Source organism: Aulostomus chinensis, chromosome 16 (genome assembly GCF_037954235.1).
Source record: "Aulostomus chinensis isolate RoL2024-O1b breed Wild chromosome 16, RoL_Achi_v1.0, whole genome shotgun sequence".
NCBI classification, from domain to species: domain Eukaryota; kingdom Metazoa; phylum Chordata; class Actinopteri; order Syngnathiformes; family Aulostomidae; genus Aulostomus; species Aulostomus chinensis.
In genome coordinates, this window is record NC_141335.1 from 25,025,992 (window position 1) to 25,039,890 (window position 13,899).

At 46.2% G+C, this 13,899-nt stretch overlaps 1 protein-coding gene across 3 annotated transcripts in view; it reads right to left on the reverse strand.

The window, feature by feature from the left end:
• cdh23 (cadherin-related 23) overlaps window positions 1-12,423 on the reverse strand; it is a 169,479-nt gene extending 157,056 nt beyond the window's left edge. For 2 of the 3 annotated variants that reach the window (XM_086181277.1, XM_086181275.1), the window contains exon 1: window positions 12,189-12,423. In XM_086181277.1, coding sequence (XP_086037403.1) covers window positions 12,189-12,191 — 3 coding nt within the window. In that variant the 5' untranslated portion in view covers window positions 12,192-12,423. Of the gene's footprint in view, window positions 1-11,445; window positions 11,548-12,188 lie in introns of those variants that run through there. The other variant, XM_086181276.1, reaches the window with a different exon arrangement.
• Between the last annotated feature and the right edge of the window lie 1,476 nt (window positions 12,424-13,899).

Below are 13,899 nucleotides of genomic sequence, written 5' to 3' on the forward strand. Positions count from 1 at the left end.
TCTGCTGTGTGGTAGTCTGTCACCATCCCAGCCGAAGTGGCGAGAATTTAAATTGTGGCCAACTAAAAGCACAAACAAAAGCTAGTATCTCCAGAAAGGTAGTAGTTAGCTTCATGTCGTGATGTAATACAGGAAGTCTTAAATCCCATTTGTCTTTTTATACTTGGAGAGCAAAAGACAAATTTCATTTAGCTACAAAGTCTTGGAGCAGAGTGGCAAAGCCAGCTGCAGGTAACATATGTTACAACTTCAGTTCTTTGTCACTCCATTGAACTGTTTCTCAACAAGTATTTCACAGCTGGAGAGGTCTTTTCATAAATCTGCGCTGTCTAGGAAGCACACATGCTGCTGACGGTGGTGCTCCATGACAAAAGGCTGTGTGAGAGGGAGGAAAACAACCAGGGTGTTGGAGGAGCACACAGGAACAGCAGAAGTGGACTGGCAAGATAAAATAAGCTTCTGATTATTACCATGTGTCTTTTTTTTTTAGACAGCCCTAAACCTACCTGCACAGTAATGACACAAAGGTGAAGGTTATCTTTCAGTACTGCCGACTGTTAATACACTTCCTTGTGTTTCCACTAAGTATCGAGCAACTTTCAAGTGAAACTGTGAAAATTTGGCCCAGAAAAGCAAACCTACATCAGGTGTGAGCCATAAAAAACACGTAGATAGAAGAATTCAGTGCCAGTGCAACTGTATTCTGTTTTAATCAGCTTAATTGATGGCATTATTTTTCTGTATAATATGACAGCACGGTTCCTCCAGTCAGCTCAGGAGCGGACCTGGTGTCCCAGGGGCCCAGCCTTGGTTATTCTCTCACTGGTTTTTAATACTCTTGATCCACGGCCTTGCATTTCTTCACTCACTCAAAACTTTTTAATTCTGGAGAAGCCAATGCATCCTTGCTCCACCCCTCAGCAAATAATCACAGTCCATAACTGATCAATGAATCCATCCGAAGAGACAGAATGAGGCGGCGTAGCGGTAGGACAGGCCAGGACGTTCAGGATCAGTCCGTTACGCAATGATCAATCATAGTGCGGAGGACACCTCCACTGGCTACTCTGTCACTATCCATCAACTCCTTCACCCTGTCAGAGTCACTGCTCATCTGTGGCTCACCTCCATCACCCGTAGCAGCACGTCATACCAGTCTCTCACTCGCCTTTTCTGTTTTCTCCACTCGTAACGGTTGTTTCTCACTTTCCTGTTGGAACTTAAGTTGGCTCTTGTCTCTTCCTTTGTTTGATATATCATACAACTTAACTTAGTCATTGCAAACTGCTTTTTTGCTTTGGGCTAAGCTTTGGCAGATAATTACATCTCCTGCGTCCTGATGTAAAATGTCAACAAAACAAATACCTCTCATCAGAGGGTTGTGTATTTACTGTGCTGTCACGCCGTCCCAAGCCCGGGTCCAGGATGCCCGTTTCTCCATACCTCAAAGAGTGATAAAAAGTCTATCTACTCCAAGATAGCTCGCTATAAAAGGGCAGAATAAGTTTTTCTTCCATTCCATGATTATCACCCATGACTTTCTGTCCATGCATCCATCCGTCATCAATACCGTTTATCCTGTCCAGGGTTGCGGGCCCGGAATCAATCCCAGCAGTCATTAGGGAAAGAGGCGGGGTCCTCCTGGACAACTCAAGACAGACAACTGTTCTCACATTCGGTGAAGTTAAAGTCTCCTGTTAACCTAACTGGCATGTTTTTGGTGTGGTGGGGGAGCTGCAACACCAGAGAGAGCCCACACTGACAGATCCAGCCTCCTTCCTGGGACAGCGGTAACCACTGCACCACCCCCACCTGCCATGACATGACTTCATTACTTGAGTGCAGTAAATCATGTCCAATGTTTGTACCTGGAATAGTTGCCAACGTGGCAGAGACAGGGACCTGAATCAAGATTTCGACACCATTTTTAAGACGTCCAGAATGAGGGAGACATATCGCTCCCTGGGGCAGGGTTTCAGGTGGTTGAGATCCAGCTCCATTTAATGAGTTGAGGTCTCCTAGTTTATCAGACAGTAATGTGTGATCAAAGCAGTATAAAGTGAAGAGCAATATCCGGACCTGCTGGACTCTCTCCAGAGACGTCTGCCTGCATCTCCCAGCTCGCTGCACTCGATATTATTGATTACATGGCAATTGTGTCTGACTCGACTTAACCTCACAGGCACCCTTCTCCGTGGGAGTGGCGCGCCTCAGCCGGCAGCCAAATCTGGATTATCACAGCAAATCAATGGCAGATTTCTACTCGCCTTCTGTCCTCATGAAAAAGCCATCACTCATTAGCACAGCGATCACAGATTAAGAGACGTTTGGCTTCGTCAGGTCGGAGGGAGGGGCAGCGCTGCTCTGACGAGCTGAGTAATGTCTTCCTTCCCGCCCTCCTGATCTCTTCATTTCCAGGATGACACAACTCTCTGACAGCCTGACTCAGCAAATCCCACTTCCATGACAGCAGTCCTGATGTAAATGGGACAGCTTCCCAAGTACAGATGACAATCAAACCGGCACATTTGTGCTGAGTAAACTCTTTGTTTGGTCATGCAGATTAAATCGCTGGTTCTTAGCAAACTAGTAGCCAGTCCTGAAACAGACGAGGTTACCACGACAGCTGGTCGCACCCTTCGGGTGACATTTACCTCCACATCAATGCTCCTTCCTTGATTTTAGATCTGTAACAATGCGTGAACACGTCCTGTCTCAGCAGAATTGAAGCTAACTGGCACCCAGCCTGCACCCGGGGTCCCACCAGGGTGCAGGCTGTGCCAAGGGTGCAGCGTCGCCCCCAACAAGAGCACCGACTGTGCCAAGGGTGCAGCATCGCCCCCAACAAGAGCACCGACTGTGCCAAGGGTGCAGCGTCGCCCCCAACAAGAGCACCGACTGTGCCAAGGGTGCAGCGTTGCCCCCAACAAGAGCACCGACTGGCTCATTCTTCCTCAAGTTTCTACCATTCTTTGCCTGTTCAACCGCGGTGGTTGTTGTTATTTTCAGCTTTGTGGTGCCAAATATGATACCAAACGTTAATAACGTTAAGTCGGGTTCCTCTAGAGTGGTCCAGGGAGGATGTACTTTTGTGGGCCACCCAGAACTACGCATCTCCATGGGTTCCCTTCATCAAGAGCCAATGGGACGATACTGGATTTCGATATTCTAGAATATCAGCTCTCTATCAAACAAAGTTGATGAAACTTACATGTTTTTCTCGTAATTACAATCTTCACAAATTAACTCCACATGTATGAACGCAGAAATTCAAATGCAAACCACAGACACGTCAACATCACCACAACGAGCTTCACGCTTTTCCCGCTCTTGGCATGATGACATCTGTAGCCGCGCTTCGCCACTTGTGAGCAAACACGCAAGCGCTTCCAAATTCACAAGTGCTGTGTCAACACAGAGGGATCAAGCTGTTACAAAGTAGCTGGACTGAAGCTTCCTCTCAATAAAAGATCACAAGGCAAACAGAAGATAGGGCAATGGGCCACGCGCCAAGCCAAACGCTGCGCTTCCACTGGAGACGCTGCCTGCTACGTCTTTGATCCTGTGTGCTACCGACAGTGGAGCTTCACACACACACACACACACACCGCCATGGGAGAGAGAGGGCAGCTTACCCAGGAGCAGAGGACACTGTTATTAACAGCAGCAGCAGGTCCAGACACACACATAACAGCACTTAGGAGGCACAAGTCATACACACCTTTTCCCACAACTCGGTGTGTGTGTGTTGGGGGGGGCTGATTGCTACTAAAAAGTAAATAGGCGAGAGAAGCCACACACTGACGCTGGTGTGGGAGACTGCGTGCGGCTTATCCAGTGAATGCTAAAGAGCTTTGTGTGGAATAGCAACATTAAAAAATGATTAAAGACTAATGGTGCACTGATGGAGGCCAAGTCTTCCTCCAGCATCTCCAGCCAGCTACCGTCAGTGTTCACCCCAGCAGCCTGCACGCAGAGAGCTCGCCAACTCATGGGAGGACATCAGCATAATAATATCCCCAAATATATAATCGCCTGATAAAAACTACCTTTCATGCTCGTCGCGTTTGTTCAAATTATCGGAGTAGCCTGCTAGTGTTTTACAAAACTGAAATCTAGTATAATTAGCAGTTCCCGAGTATTCTCTTTGTGGCGGGTGTCTCATTCCTGTAGAGCAGTGGTTCTCAACATGGAGTCGCGAGATCGTTCACGGGGGTCGCCTACTGGTTGTGAAAATTGAAATAAAACTTTTAGATTGGAAAATATTCTCTGCACGCCACCACGTGTAACTGGTATAATTTGTCTTTCATAGATTTTATATTGACAATCAAGGCTTCACTTGAAAACTAAGAAAACTGGTATAAAAAAGAAACTTGGAGAAGAGTTCTTAAATTAACCTCCTGCAACCCAGGGTCCCCATTTGGGGAAATCATCATTTTGGGAGTATGGAGGAAGGAAAATCCATCCAAAAACACAAACTCGATGAATGTCAAGGCTTTAGGATTTGTTGCATGTGGTTTTTTAAAATTGTTTTTACAGACTCAGGCATTGAAAGAAGGGTTTATACTCAATTCTGACAGTACAATACAGTAAAATAAACCTACTGGCCTTACGAGAACATTTTTTAAGTACTTTGTTAAAACACAGTTTTTAGGTTGTTTTTTTTCACACATATCAGGTCTCACTCATCCCAAATAGCTTTGAGAAAATGAAATATGAAGTTACAGTTCTATTTCTACATCTCATTAGACCCTCTTCCCTCAGTGATAGGGAAATGGCTTTGTTCTTTCAGGCCCGCATGATGACAGTGAGGGTGCAGTTATTTATACAAAGCTAAAACATCAAAAATGGAATTTATCAGTCCATAAATTGCAGGTAGTGGGTGGGAGCAGGGGTCGCCAGCCTGATTATTCTGGGGGCTCACAACCTGGAGAAGCTGCGTTGCAACTGCACTGTCACAGTATCCGTTATGATCTGACACTAATGTGAATCTAAAATTGACGGCAATAAATTCTAAATTTGAGAGCTGCAGCTAAGGAGAGTCAACGCCGCCTGGCTGCACGTCTGCTCCGATCACGCCTGCTCATTTCCTTGTGCTTCTACGTTGCGGATACACGCACAGTTAATGGAGAGCAACAGCGTGTTCGTCCGTCTCCTCGCAGCTCTGGCATATTCAAGACGATGGTCTGACTGAGCAGGTCAGCTGCTGCTGCTCATGAATCCTTCATGCCACAATCGGGCTGATGAGAAGGTTTCGGGAAAAATCTGTTTCTTGTGTTCATTTGCCAAGAGAACAGAGAGAGCAGATTAAAATGCATTAAATAGAAAATGAATATAAAATGGGAGCACAAAAACAAGCCATAAAAGGAATTTGATCAAAAAAAGTGAGGTCATTTCATCTCTGAGATTCAAAAAGCCAGGAAAGCCTTTCTGCTGCTGCCAGAGTGAATCCTGACAGAAAAAAAACCGCTCGTATCCAATGGCGTATGAGTAACACGACAATTGCTCAAGTCATTAAGCGTTCACATTTAATAACGCATTTTTTTTTAGTTTTGTCATTTCACACCATTTAATCTTTGCTGACTTAGATTGTGCATATGAGGAAGATAAATCCGAGGACATTCTGACAGGACAAAAGAGCCGATGTGTTGACATCCACATTAGAACAAGAAAATCCCAGACTGTCCAGTGGGAGACCGTCGTTTGAGTCCCGTTTCCAGCTGAGATTTTCACATTTGCCACAGCGTGCAATTTGCCACAGCCTGAATAATAATGACATTAATAATGATTATTGAAACACAACTTTAACCTGATAAGCCACAATCTTTTCCTAACCTCAGGCAAGAGTTTTTGGTCAGACATAGAGGGAGCAGCCTGACAAACATGTCAGAGCCTTGGAGAATGAGTGAGTGAGTGAGCGAGCGAGCGAGCGAGCGATATAGCAAAGAAATTCATGCTGCGAGCTCAAGGTGGCGCTGTCACACTGGATGCTGATGTCACTGATGAGCTGCTCCTTCAACCCACTCGTGTCTGTGTACCACAGCTGTGTTTAACCACCACAGAGACGTCCGAGCTGGTTTCACATTTCAGGACGACTTCCGTTCATGGGGAGGAAATGAACTCAAATCGTTGAGCGTCCAAACTCCTGTGAAAGACGTGAATACAAAAATAACCAAACCAGGGACAAAAGTCCCACCACCGAAGAGACGTTCAATGCAAACAACTCTTCTAAAAAGCACAGAAAAACGTCAAAAGCAGCATAAACCTGAAGTAACGTGCCAGCACGTCGACAGGTTTCCCGTTATTTCAGAATCATGATGATCGGAACCCACTTGTGCAGGTGAACGCACCTTCAGCGCCTCCTTCTGGCCACCAACACTTCAACACACTGTCTCGTACTTCTCGCTGCTCTGCAGCTTCCAAGAGTTTCACGAGACAAGGAAACAAGACTTTCTGCGGATTTAACTTAATAAAAAAAACTCAGAAACTTAATGAAAAATAAAAATGATCATAAACTTAAACGAAAACTACATCCTAGTAAAACCAGGAAGTGCTGCCTATTCCAACAGTTGGTCCGGCGCGTAGCGGGAAACTAATTATACTTGTGTGCTACTAATTTGGCACCGATAGGTTAACAGGTGCTCTTACATAAAAATGTGCTTTATGAAAAATGTACTTTTGGAGCTCCTCTGGGGGCGTTTTGTCCAATTTGGACAAAAGATTACTCACTTCGTGAATGTGTACTGGAGTATTTCCATAATCCAAAAACTACACCAGTCGACTGAACCGCGATGCTAAATTCCATTCCAACCTGTCACTCGGTGGCGCTGTTTTAAAAGACGGAGCACTTTGAAAAACGTGGCAGTCGCTTCCACTTCTTTTCAATAGGAGGTTTTATTTCCTCTTCAAACATAATGCAAATAAAGTAAAGGCAACTGACAGCCTCCTTCCCAAACTCTGATGCCAATCTTGCCTGTTTGGACGATTATCAGCTGCAGCGAGGTTGGCAGCGCCGTCCCCGCAGAGGCCCGTGTGCATATCAGACAACATAAACACAGACGGCTGTGTCAGAGGGCAGCCGATAGCCTGCACACACTCATTCATCTCCTTTTGTTTCTCTCTGTTAGAGTGCAGTCATTGCACCCCTGCAGCAGCTGACGGCTCCCATCCCAGTTGAAAGATCAAAACACACCATTTAGAAGCTCGTCTCCAGCACAGGTGACCTTTGATTCTCTCCACGTTCTATTCTGCCTCCTGTTTCGCTTCACCCCCATCTTCTCTCCTGCTGCCTGGTGTCATTCTGCCTCAGGGCAGCATTCCATTCTAAATATCAACAAGGATTCATCCACAGCCAACCCGCTGGTGAAGGCTTGTGCTGTTGGTTTTACACTGCCTTCTTCCTCTCCTTTGGAGAATAAGATTCAATATGCTAAGTACTTCGATTTAAACTGTGAGAAATTAAAATACTTCATCCCTTGCTAGAGGAAAATTCCAAATTCCTTTATTGTGCTCTCACACATACACAAGAATAAATCAATACAGGGACGCAGGGATGAGTTGCAAAAGACTGTGATTACTGTGGATGGTTTGTTTTACAAGCAGCCATTTAAGCCATCTTCTCTAAGAAGGCGTTGATTTGATGTACTGCGAGCTTCCTTCCTGATTGCAAATTAAGAAAAGCACAGCAACACATCCATAAGGCCCACAGCATGCATGGACTGATGATTCACCTTTAATACAACTGGCTGAGCAAAATTATCTTCTCAGCCCTCCGCTCCTCACCAACCTGTTTTCTTCAGTTCTGCCCGACTGCCTCTGCTGATTTAATGACGGCACACAGCCGGACCAGGAGGGAGGTAAGAGTAGGAATGGGAAAAGTGTGCGATGCTCATAATTCTAATGCCAAGGATGTTGTGCGGACACCAACAGGCAACTGGGAAAAGGCAGGAAAGTGAAAAAATGACAAAAAAGCTGTCACATAGAGTCAAATAACATCTTTCTGTCAAAAAATATAACAATGAAATATGGCTGCAATAAAACAAACGCAGCCCTGCATGAGCTCAATGCTAAAAATTGTGCTAAAGTAAGCAGATGTACTGTAAACGCCCACCTCCAGAAATGCCACAGTCTGTTTTTATGACGAAAAAATAAACTCATAATGGACTCAAATGTGTATATTACATGATCCTCAGAGGGAAAATATGATTCATAAATGTGTACAATCATCCTAAGAACTGATAAATGTGTGTTTTAATCTTCATTCAAATACCAAGCAACTGGAGCACGTGAGAAACCCGCACACGTCCCAGCCTGATTACATCCATCACACATGCAGATTTCTAACTTCCAGCATCCCAGTTCTGATCACGTTCACGTGAAAGGAGGCTCCTTTCAATGTCTTGTACTTCTTTACGGATTATTGAACGTGTGCGTGTGCACAGACGGCCTGACAGCCACAGATCAGGTTACGCTTACGTGAGGAGTTCTGGCACCAGACTGACCCACAAACGCACCTGCACTGAATCGCTGGCAGAAATTTCAAGGCGGGGGAGATGTTCTCCTAAATAGCTGCAAATGATTTACATAAACGACTGCAAGGTGGTGGATGGGTGGCATCCAGGTGCCCCCCCCCCCTCCACCGCCCCCCTCTGAGGAGAGTAAATGAGCCTGTAAACAGACATGTAAGCTCTGCAACAGGAATGAAGTGATAGGATGGATAGTTCAGGTAACGCAGGGTAAAGTTACCTTTGTCTCGGGAGGCTTGATGACACCGGTACCAGCAGGTATCGTCATCGTTCAACGCATCAGTCTGATGATGAAGTCTCTCCATCGCCAGATCAGGAAACAATGTGATGAACGGGATTCCTCTGCTTTTCTGAATGTTTTAGAAAATGGATTAAAAACGTAACCTCTTCAACTTTACAGCGTTTACGTTTGTTTTTCAGTACGTGAACCAGGTGAATATCGTAGAAGCGGATCTTATCGAGACCGTGTGACCATCTGTGAATATGCACCTGTCTGTCCAACAGCCAGCTCACATCAGCTTGACTGCCACGTTGTAAGACTTCCTCGGTGATGTCGTCTCATGTGAATTTGCTCAAGGAGCTTTTCAAAATGGCCGCTAACCATCCGTGCCGGCACTTTGAGCTGGATGCTTATGCTCTTTGGTTGCTGCTGCTGCTAGCGTCCTGTGGCAGCCATACTGAATTATTCATTTTGACACAATCGTCAATATCTCACGTATCACTTGACGGATTTGTGTGCATTTTTTTGTTTGTTTGTTTGTTTCCTTGGCGGCTGGGAGCGCCGGCTGACTCCCCATGTGAGGACGCTACATTCAGCAAACCCCCTCTTGTCTGTTTTTGAGTTACGCCATCAGAGAGATATTAGTCCAACTACATTTATCACTGAGGTGAAAGTTTGCAGTGTTTTTTAAATAAACTGCATTCTTGATGTTTCCTGTATTCTGGCCACCGTGAGAGATGCAGTATATTAGAAACAGGTTGCAGTACGAGGCTCTCCAGTACACCAGCACTGTGAGGAAAACTTACTAATCCATAAAGGTACAAGTATGTAGATTTTACTCGGCTGTGTAAGTCTTCTCAATGATGTGGCTGGTGAGTGTGTGTGTGTGTGTGTGTGTGTGTGTTCAGATGCTTTCACATATGGCAGTCAGTGCCAAGCCTTTCTCTGCGGACATGGATGCATTTCCACTGGCTGGCAAGACTACAAGAATGTTGCCATGGGACCAAATGAGACACATCATTTCAATATCTGACGCTTTTTCACACCCGAACTTCCTTCCTCTCCTGCAGATTTACCACTTTCCAATTTTCCAAATCTGAAATCCTCCCTTGTCCTCATACCTTGCTCTGCTCCCTGTCGAAGACCTCATAGGATCGTCCATAGTCCTCATATTGAGTTTCATTTGAGTCTGTCAGTCAAGGTGTCAGATATAGATTCTCCATTTCTGATTTTTTTTCTCCCTCTCTCATCGTATTCTGAGTGAATTCAACGGGAGTGACAGACACTCGGAGGCCAAGAGTCAGAGGCATGCATTCACTACATAACACACGGCAGCAGTTTCTCTCCAGCCAATCACATTCATCACATACAACATCAGTGCCTTTGAATGTGAGAGCAGACGGTCACTTTGAAGGCTCGGGCACTAAATGCACGTCTTTGGTTCTCTGTCAGCAGCAGGAGGACCAGAGGGAGAACAGGAGCAGATCACCCGTTAGCCACCTGAGCTGGGAAGTCCGAGCCTTCCACAACAGCACAAGCTGATTAGCATTTCTATATCATAATCTATAATCTATATGATGGAGATGAAGCATGTAGTGATCTGATAATTCCTCACACCTGAAGTCCCCCAGCAGTCACGTCGTTCTACCAGAGCATCGTCACTAACAGTTGTGACGACGTAAGCGTCTGGTTCTGTCCACTGGCCTGGTGTTCTGGTGTCATGTGGCCCGTGCACACGCACGCACACGCACACGCACACTGTTTCAAAACTTCAATTACTATGTTTGCAACATTTAATGTCCATTCTTAAGTAAATGTTTTTTTGTAAAACTTCAGTAGTTCAGTACAGACCTATACTTTAGGAATCATTCATGTCTGCTCACTGAGAATAAATGAATAAATACACACACACACACACACACACACACACGCACACATATTTATTAAGTTTTATGTTGGACACTTGCAACCCAAAATTTGCAACTGGCTCCAAAGAGTGAGAACTAGGATACATTTTCGACAGTGCGTTACTCTGTAAAGTCATTACTTACAGGATTACTGCATGAAGACCAAAAAAAACTCACATCAAATACACACACACACACACACACACACTCTCCTTTCTATGTGTGTATGTATATGTATTCCACTCTGACACTGAGCGGTGTTTCCCTTTAACGTGGCGTTGCTGTGGCGTTCAAGTATCACATGAATAAATAAGCGGCGCGAGGCGCTTCCCAGCAGGCACCTCTGGAGTCGCGGGGCCACCTGAGCTCCCACTGAACACCTGACACCTCCGTGCAGCCACGCACGCCAGCGACCTCATCATGACTCCGGTAAAATATCCCGTGAAGACGCAAAAGCAACAGTTGGTGCGGACCGTGACTGGAACGACTCCATTTCGGCTAATGAGGTGTCTTCGGTCCTCGCGCCGGACTGACAGATCGGTCACCGGCGCGTCCGCGACCGACCGCTCAAACTCTTCTCTCCTGCGCAGTGCGCAAAGTCAAAGACAGCGCAAACCATGCCAAAGTAGAACAACTATTAGCGCGTAAAAGTCGTGAATTGCGCACAAGTGAGTGGAAGAATGTGTAACTAAATAAAGGAAAGCGAGTCGGGGGAGGGGGGGGGGGGCTCTGTGCCGCAGCGAGCCCCCCAGCAGCAGGGTGATGATGGCAGGGGGAGAGGGTCCAGTCCTACCTGCCTCGGCGTGTCCGTCGCTGGCTGAGCACCTTCAGATTCGATCGTTTGTCCTGCTGTGATGCGTTACCAAGTATCTGCTCCCCCTTGTCTCTCCCTCCCTCGCTCCCTCCCTCCCTTCCTTCTCCTCGCTCTCCACAGTAGCTCTACCACCGGCTTTCCTCTGTCTCCACCTGGCCCTGGCCGTTACCAATGACACTTCCACAACCCCCCGGCGCGCCCCGGCCGTCTCTAGCATGCATCAGGAGTCCTCCCAGTGCTCAGCGTCCAGCAGCGGCACCTGGAACCCGCTTCTGCCCCTGCCAGCTTCTGGTCCAATATTTGATGAGTTGAACCTACAACAGCCTTTTTATTTGGACCCGATGTGACGTGGCGTGGCCCCTGATTACCATTCACACCCAAAAAATGACGGGAAAACCGTTTAATTTACGAAAAAAATCAAAACCAAAAAGAGAAATCACAATCGACCTTCAAAATAAACCCAACTGGAAAGATTTTCACATTAAATTTGAAAAACCAAGAAGGTTGCGGATGAGGAGCATTTACCGGTATCATAGCGCCATCAAGTGTTGTGAAGAGGAATTACAATGAAATAAAACTACCTGCCAGACAAACAAAGTGTTCCTAGAAACTCGCAGGAGCGTGGATGCTTACCTGGCGCCACCGCTGTGTGTCACCAGTTTACCCAGTAACATCAGCTAATTCACCAGCAACGGACTCGCACGCACTTTACAGCCACTCACCATTTACGTCCTGCGTCACCTGGACGCCACCTACTTCAGTCCTGTGGACTCCACTGGGCCCGGCGGGGAGGTTCTCGGGGAAACCTCACTAAAAACGTGGCGTTGGTTGTTCTTCCTCCGTGTTCCCGTGGTAAACGTGTCCGTTTCGATGAGCTCCGCGCGCCACTTGGGTCAGAACAAGCTAGCTAATGAGTCGCGTCCCACATGTGAGTCCTCGGCCTTCTCCGTGAGTGCTCGGTCGTCTCCGGGGCGCCCCACGCGTTCCCCGGCCTTCTTGATTTCAGTGTCTCCCGATGTCCGGAGCGAGCATTCAGGGCTACACAGTTCACCTGACTTTGAACCAAAGTCGCTGCAACTGCAGTTTCAACCAGAAATTAAGTTTGTATTCATTAAAGACTAATTGTGTGGTAAAATAACATTTTAAATGAGATATTGTTGTGTGTAATGAATGTGGTGTCAGGTCAGTTTTACTCGAAAAGGCTCAACTGAGATGCTCAGTGTTCCTCACGCATGAGAAGCTTCCACTCGATATAAATCTGCAGCATCCATGTTCACCTCTGTGCTTTGAGCGCCATGATTCCATGAGCATCACTCACATCTGCTTTGGATATTTTAAATATCGGAAGATCTCGCATTTATAACGTAACGAGCCTGACGAGCCAGAGACTGATAGGCCCGCCTTTGGCCGGCAGGGGGAGCTCTTCCGCCCAGTGATGGAGACGAACCGCACCAGCTCACCTGCATGCGTGAAGGACGCAGTTTCCGGTTTAGGTCCCGGTGTGGTGCAGTTTAAGGTCACTTGGTTTCAGTGCATCTCCGGCGTGACTTCCTCATCCAGAGAACTTCCAAGTTTCTTCTTTTCTGTGGCTGTGTTTTGATGTTTCACCCCATTTCATTTTACGCAGGAGTTCTGGCTGACCAGCCCGCTTGTGTTCTGTTGATAGTTTGGACGTGTTTCCTTTGTCGTGCAGTATACATTTACCCAAAGGCAAGAAATGTCTCAAATAGATATCTTGCATGATGACAACGATGAAGCGTCAACAGTCACTGAACTCTTTACAGCCAAACTAATATTAATTTCTGACACTTTTGGAGCAAAGGGAAATAAATACTAAGGAATTAACTTTTCTTGGAATATCTTTTGACAGACTGGAATTGATTTAGCTTCAATGTGTCAGCGTCAGCTCTTGTGTTCCTCAGACTGTGGACCTGAAGGTCATATCGAAGAATAAGTCACTCTGATGAGGAGCTTCATAATAATAAAAAAAAGAGGAATCTCCATGGTGATCCATCTTCACCATCCAAACATTGACAGTTTTCAAAGTCCAAACTGGGGTAAGACTGCAGTTAATATTCCATCAAACGCCTCTCACCTGCGCTTGGGTTCTTTGGTCCAAGTGTAACTCTCTCCCAGGTCCTTGAGGCGTGGAGGAGCCACCCGGGGCCCAGCTTCTCATTCGTAGCACAGTCACATTCAGTGATTTAAGAGTCATTTAAAATCAAAATCTGGCCTCAGGTCTGTTGCCTGCAGTCCCTTTGCATTGTTCAAGATGTGAAAACAGCAAATACAGTGTTGGAGGGAAAACTGTGCCTTGAGAGTTGGTGACTTTGGATGGATAGATTTTTATTTTGAAAGGTAAACAGGCACACGTGAATCTGTATCTGTAAGTATGAATTCTATGTAGTGCAGCTGAGGAACTGGCACGGGACC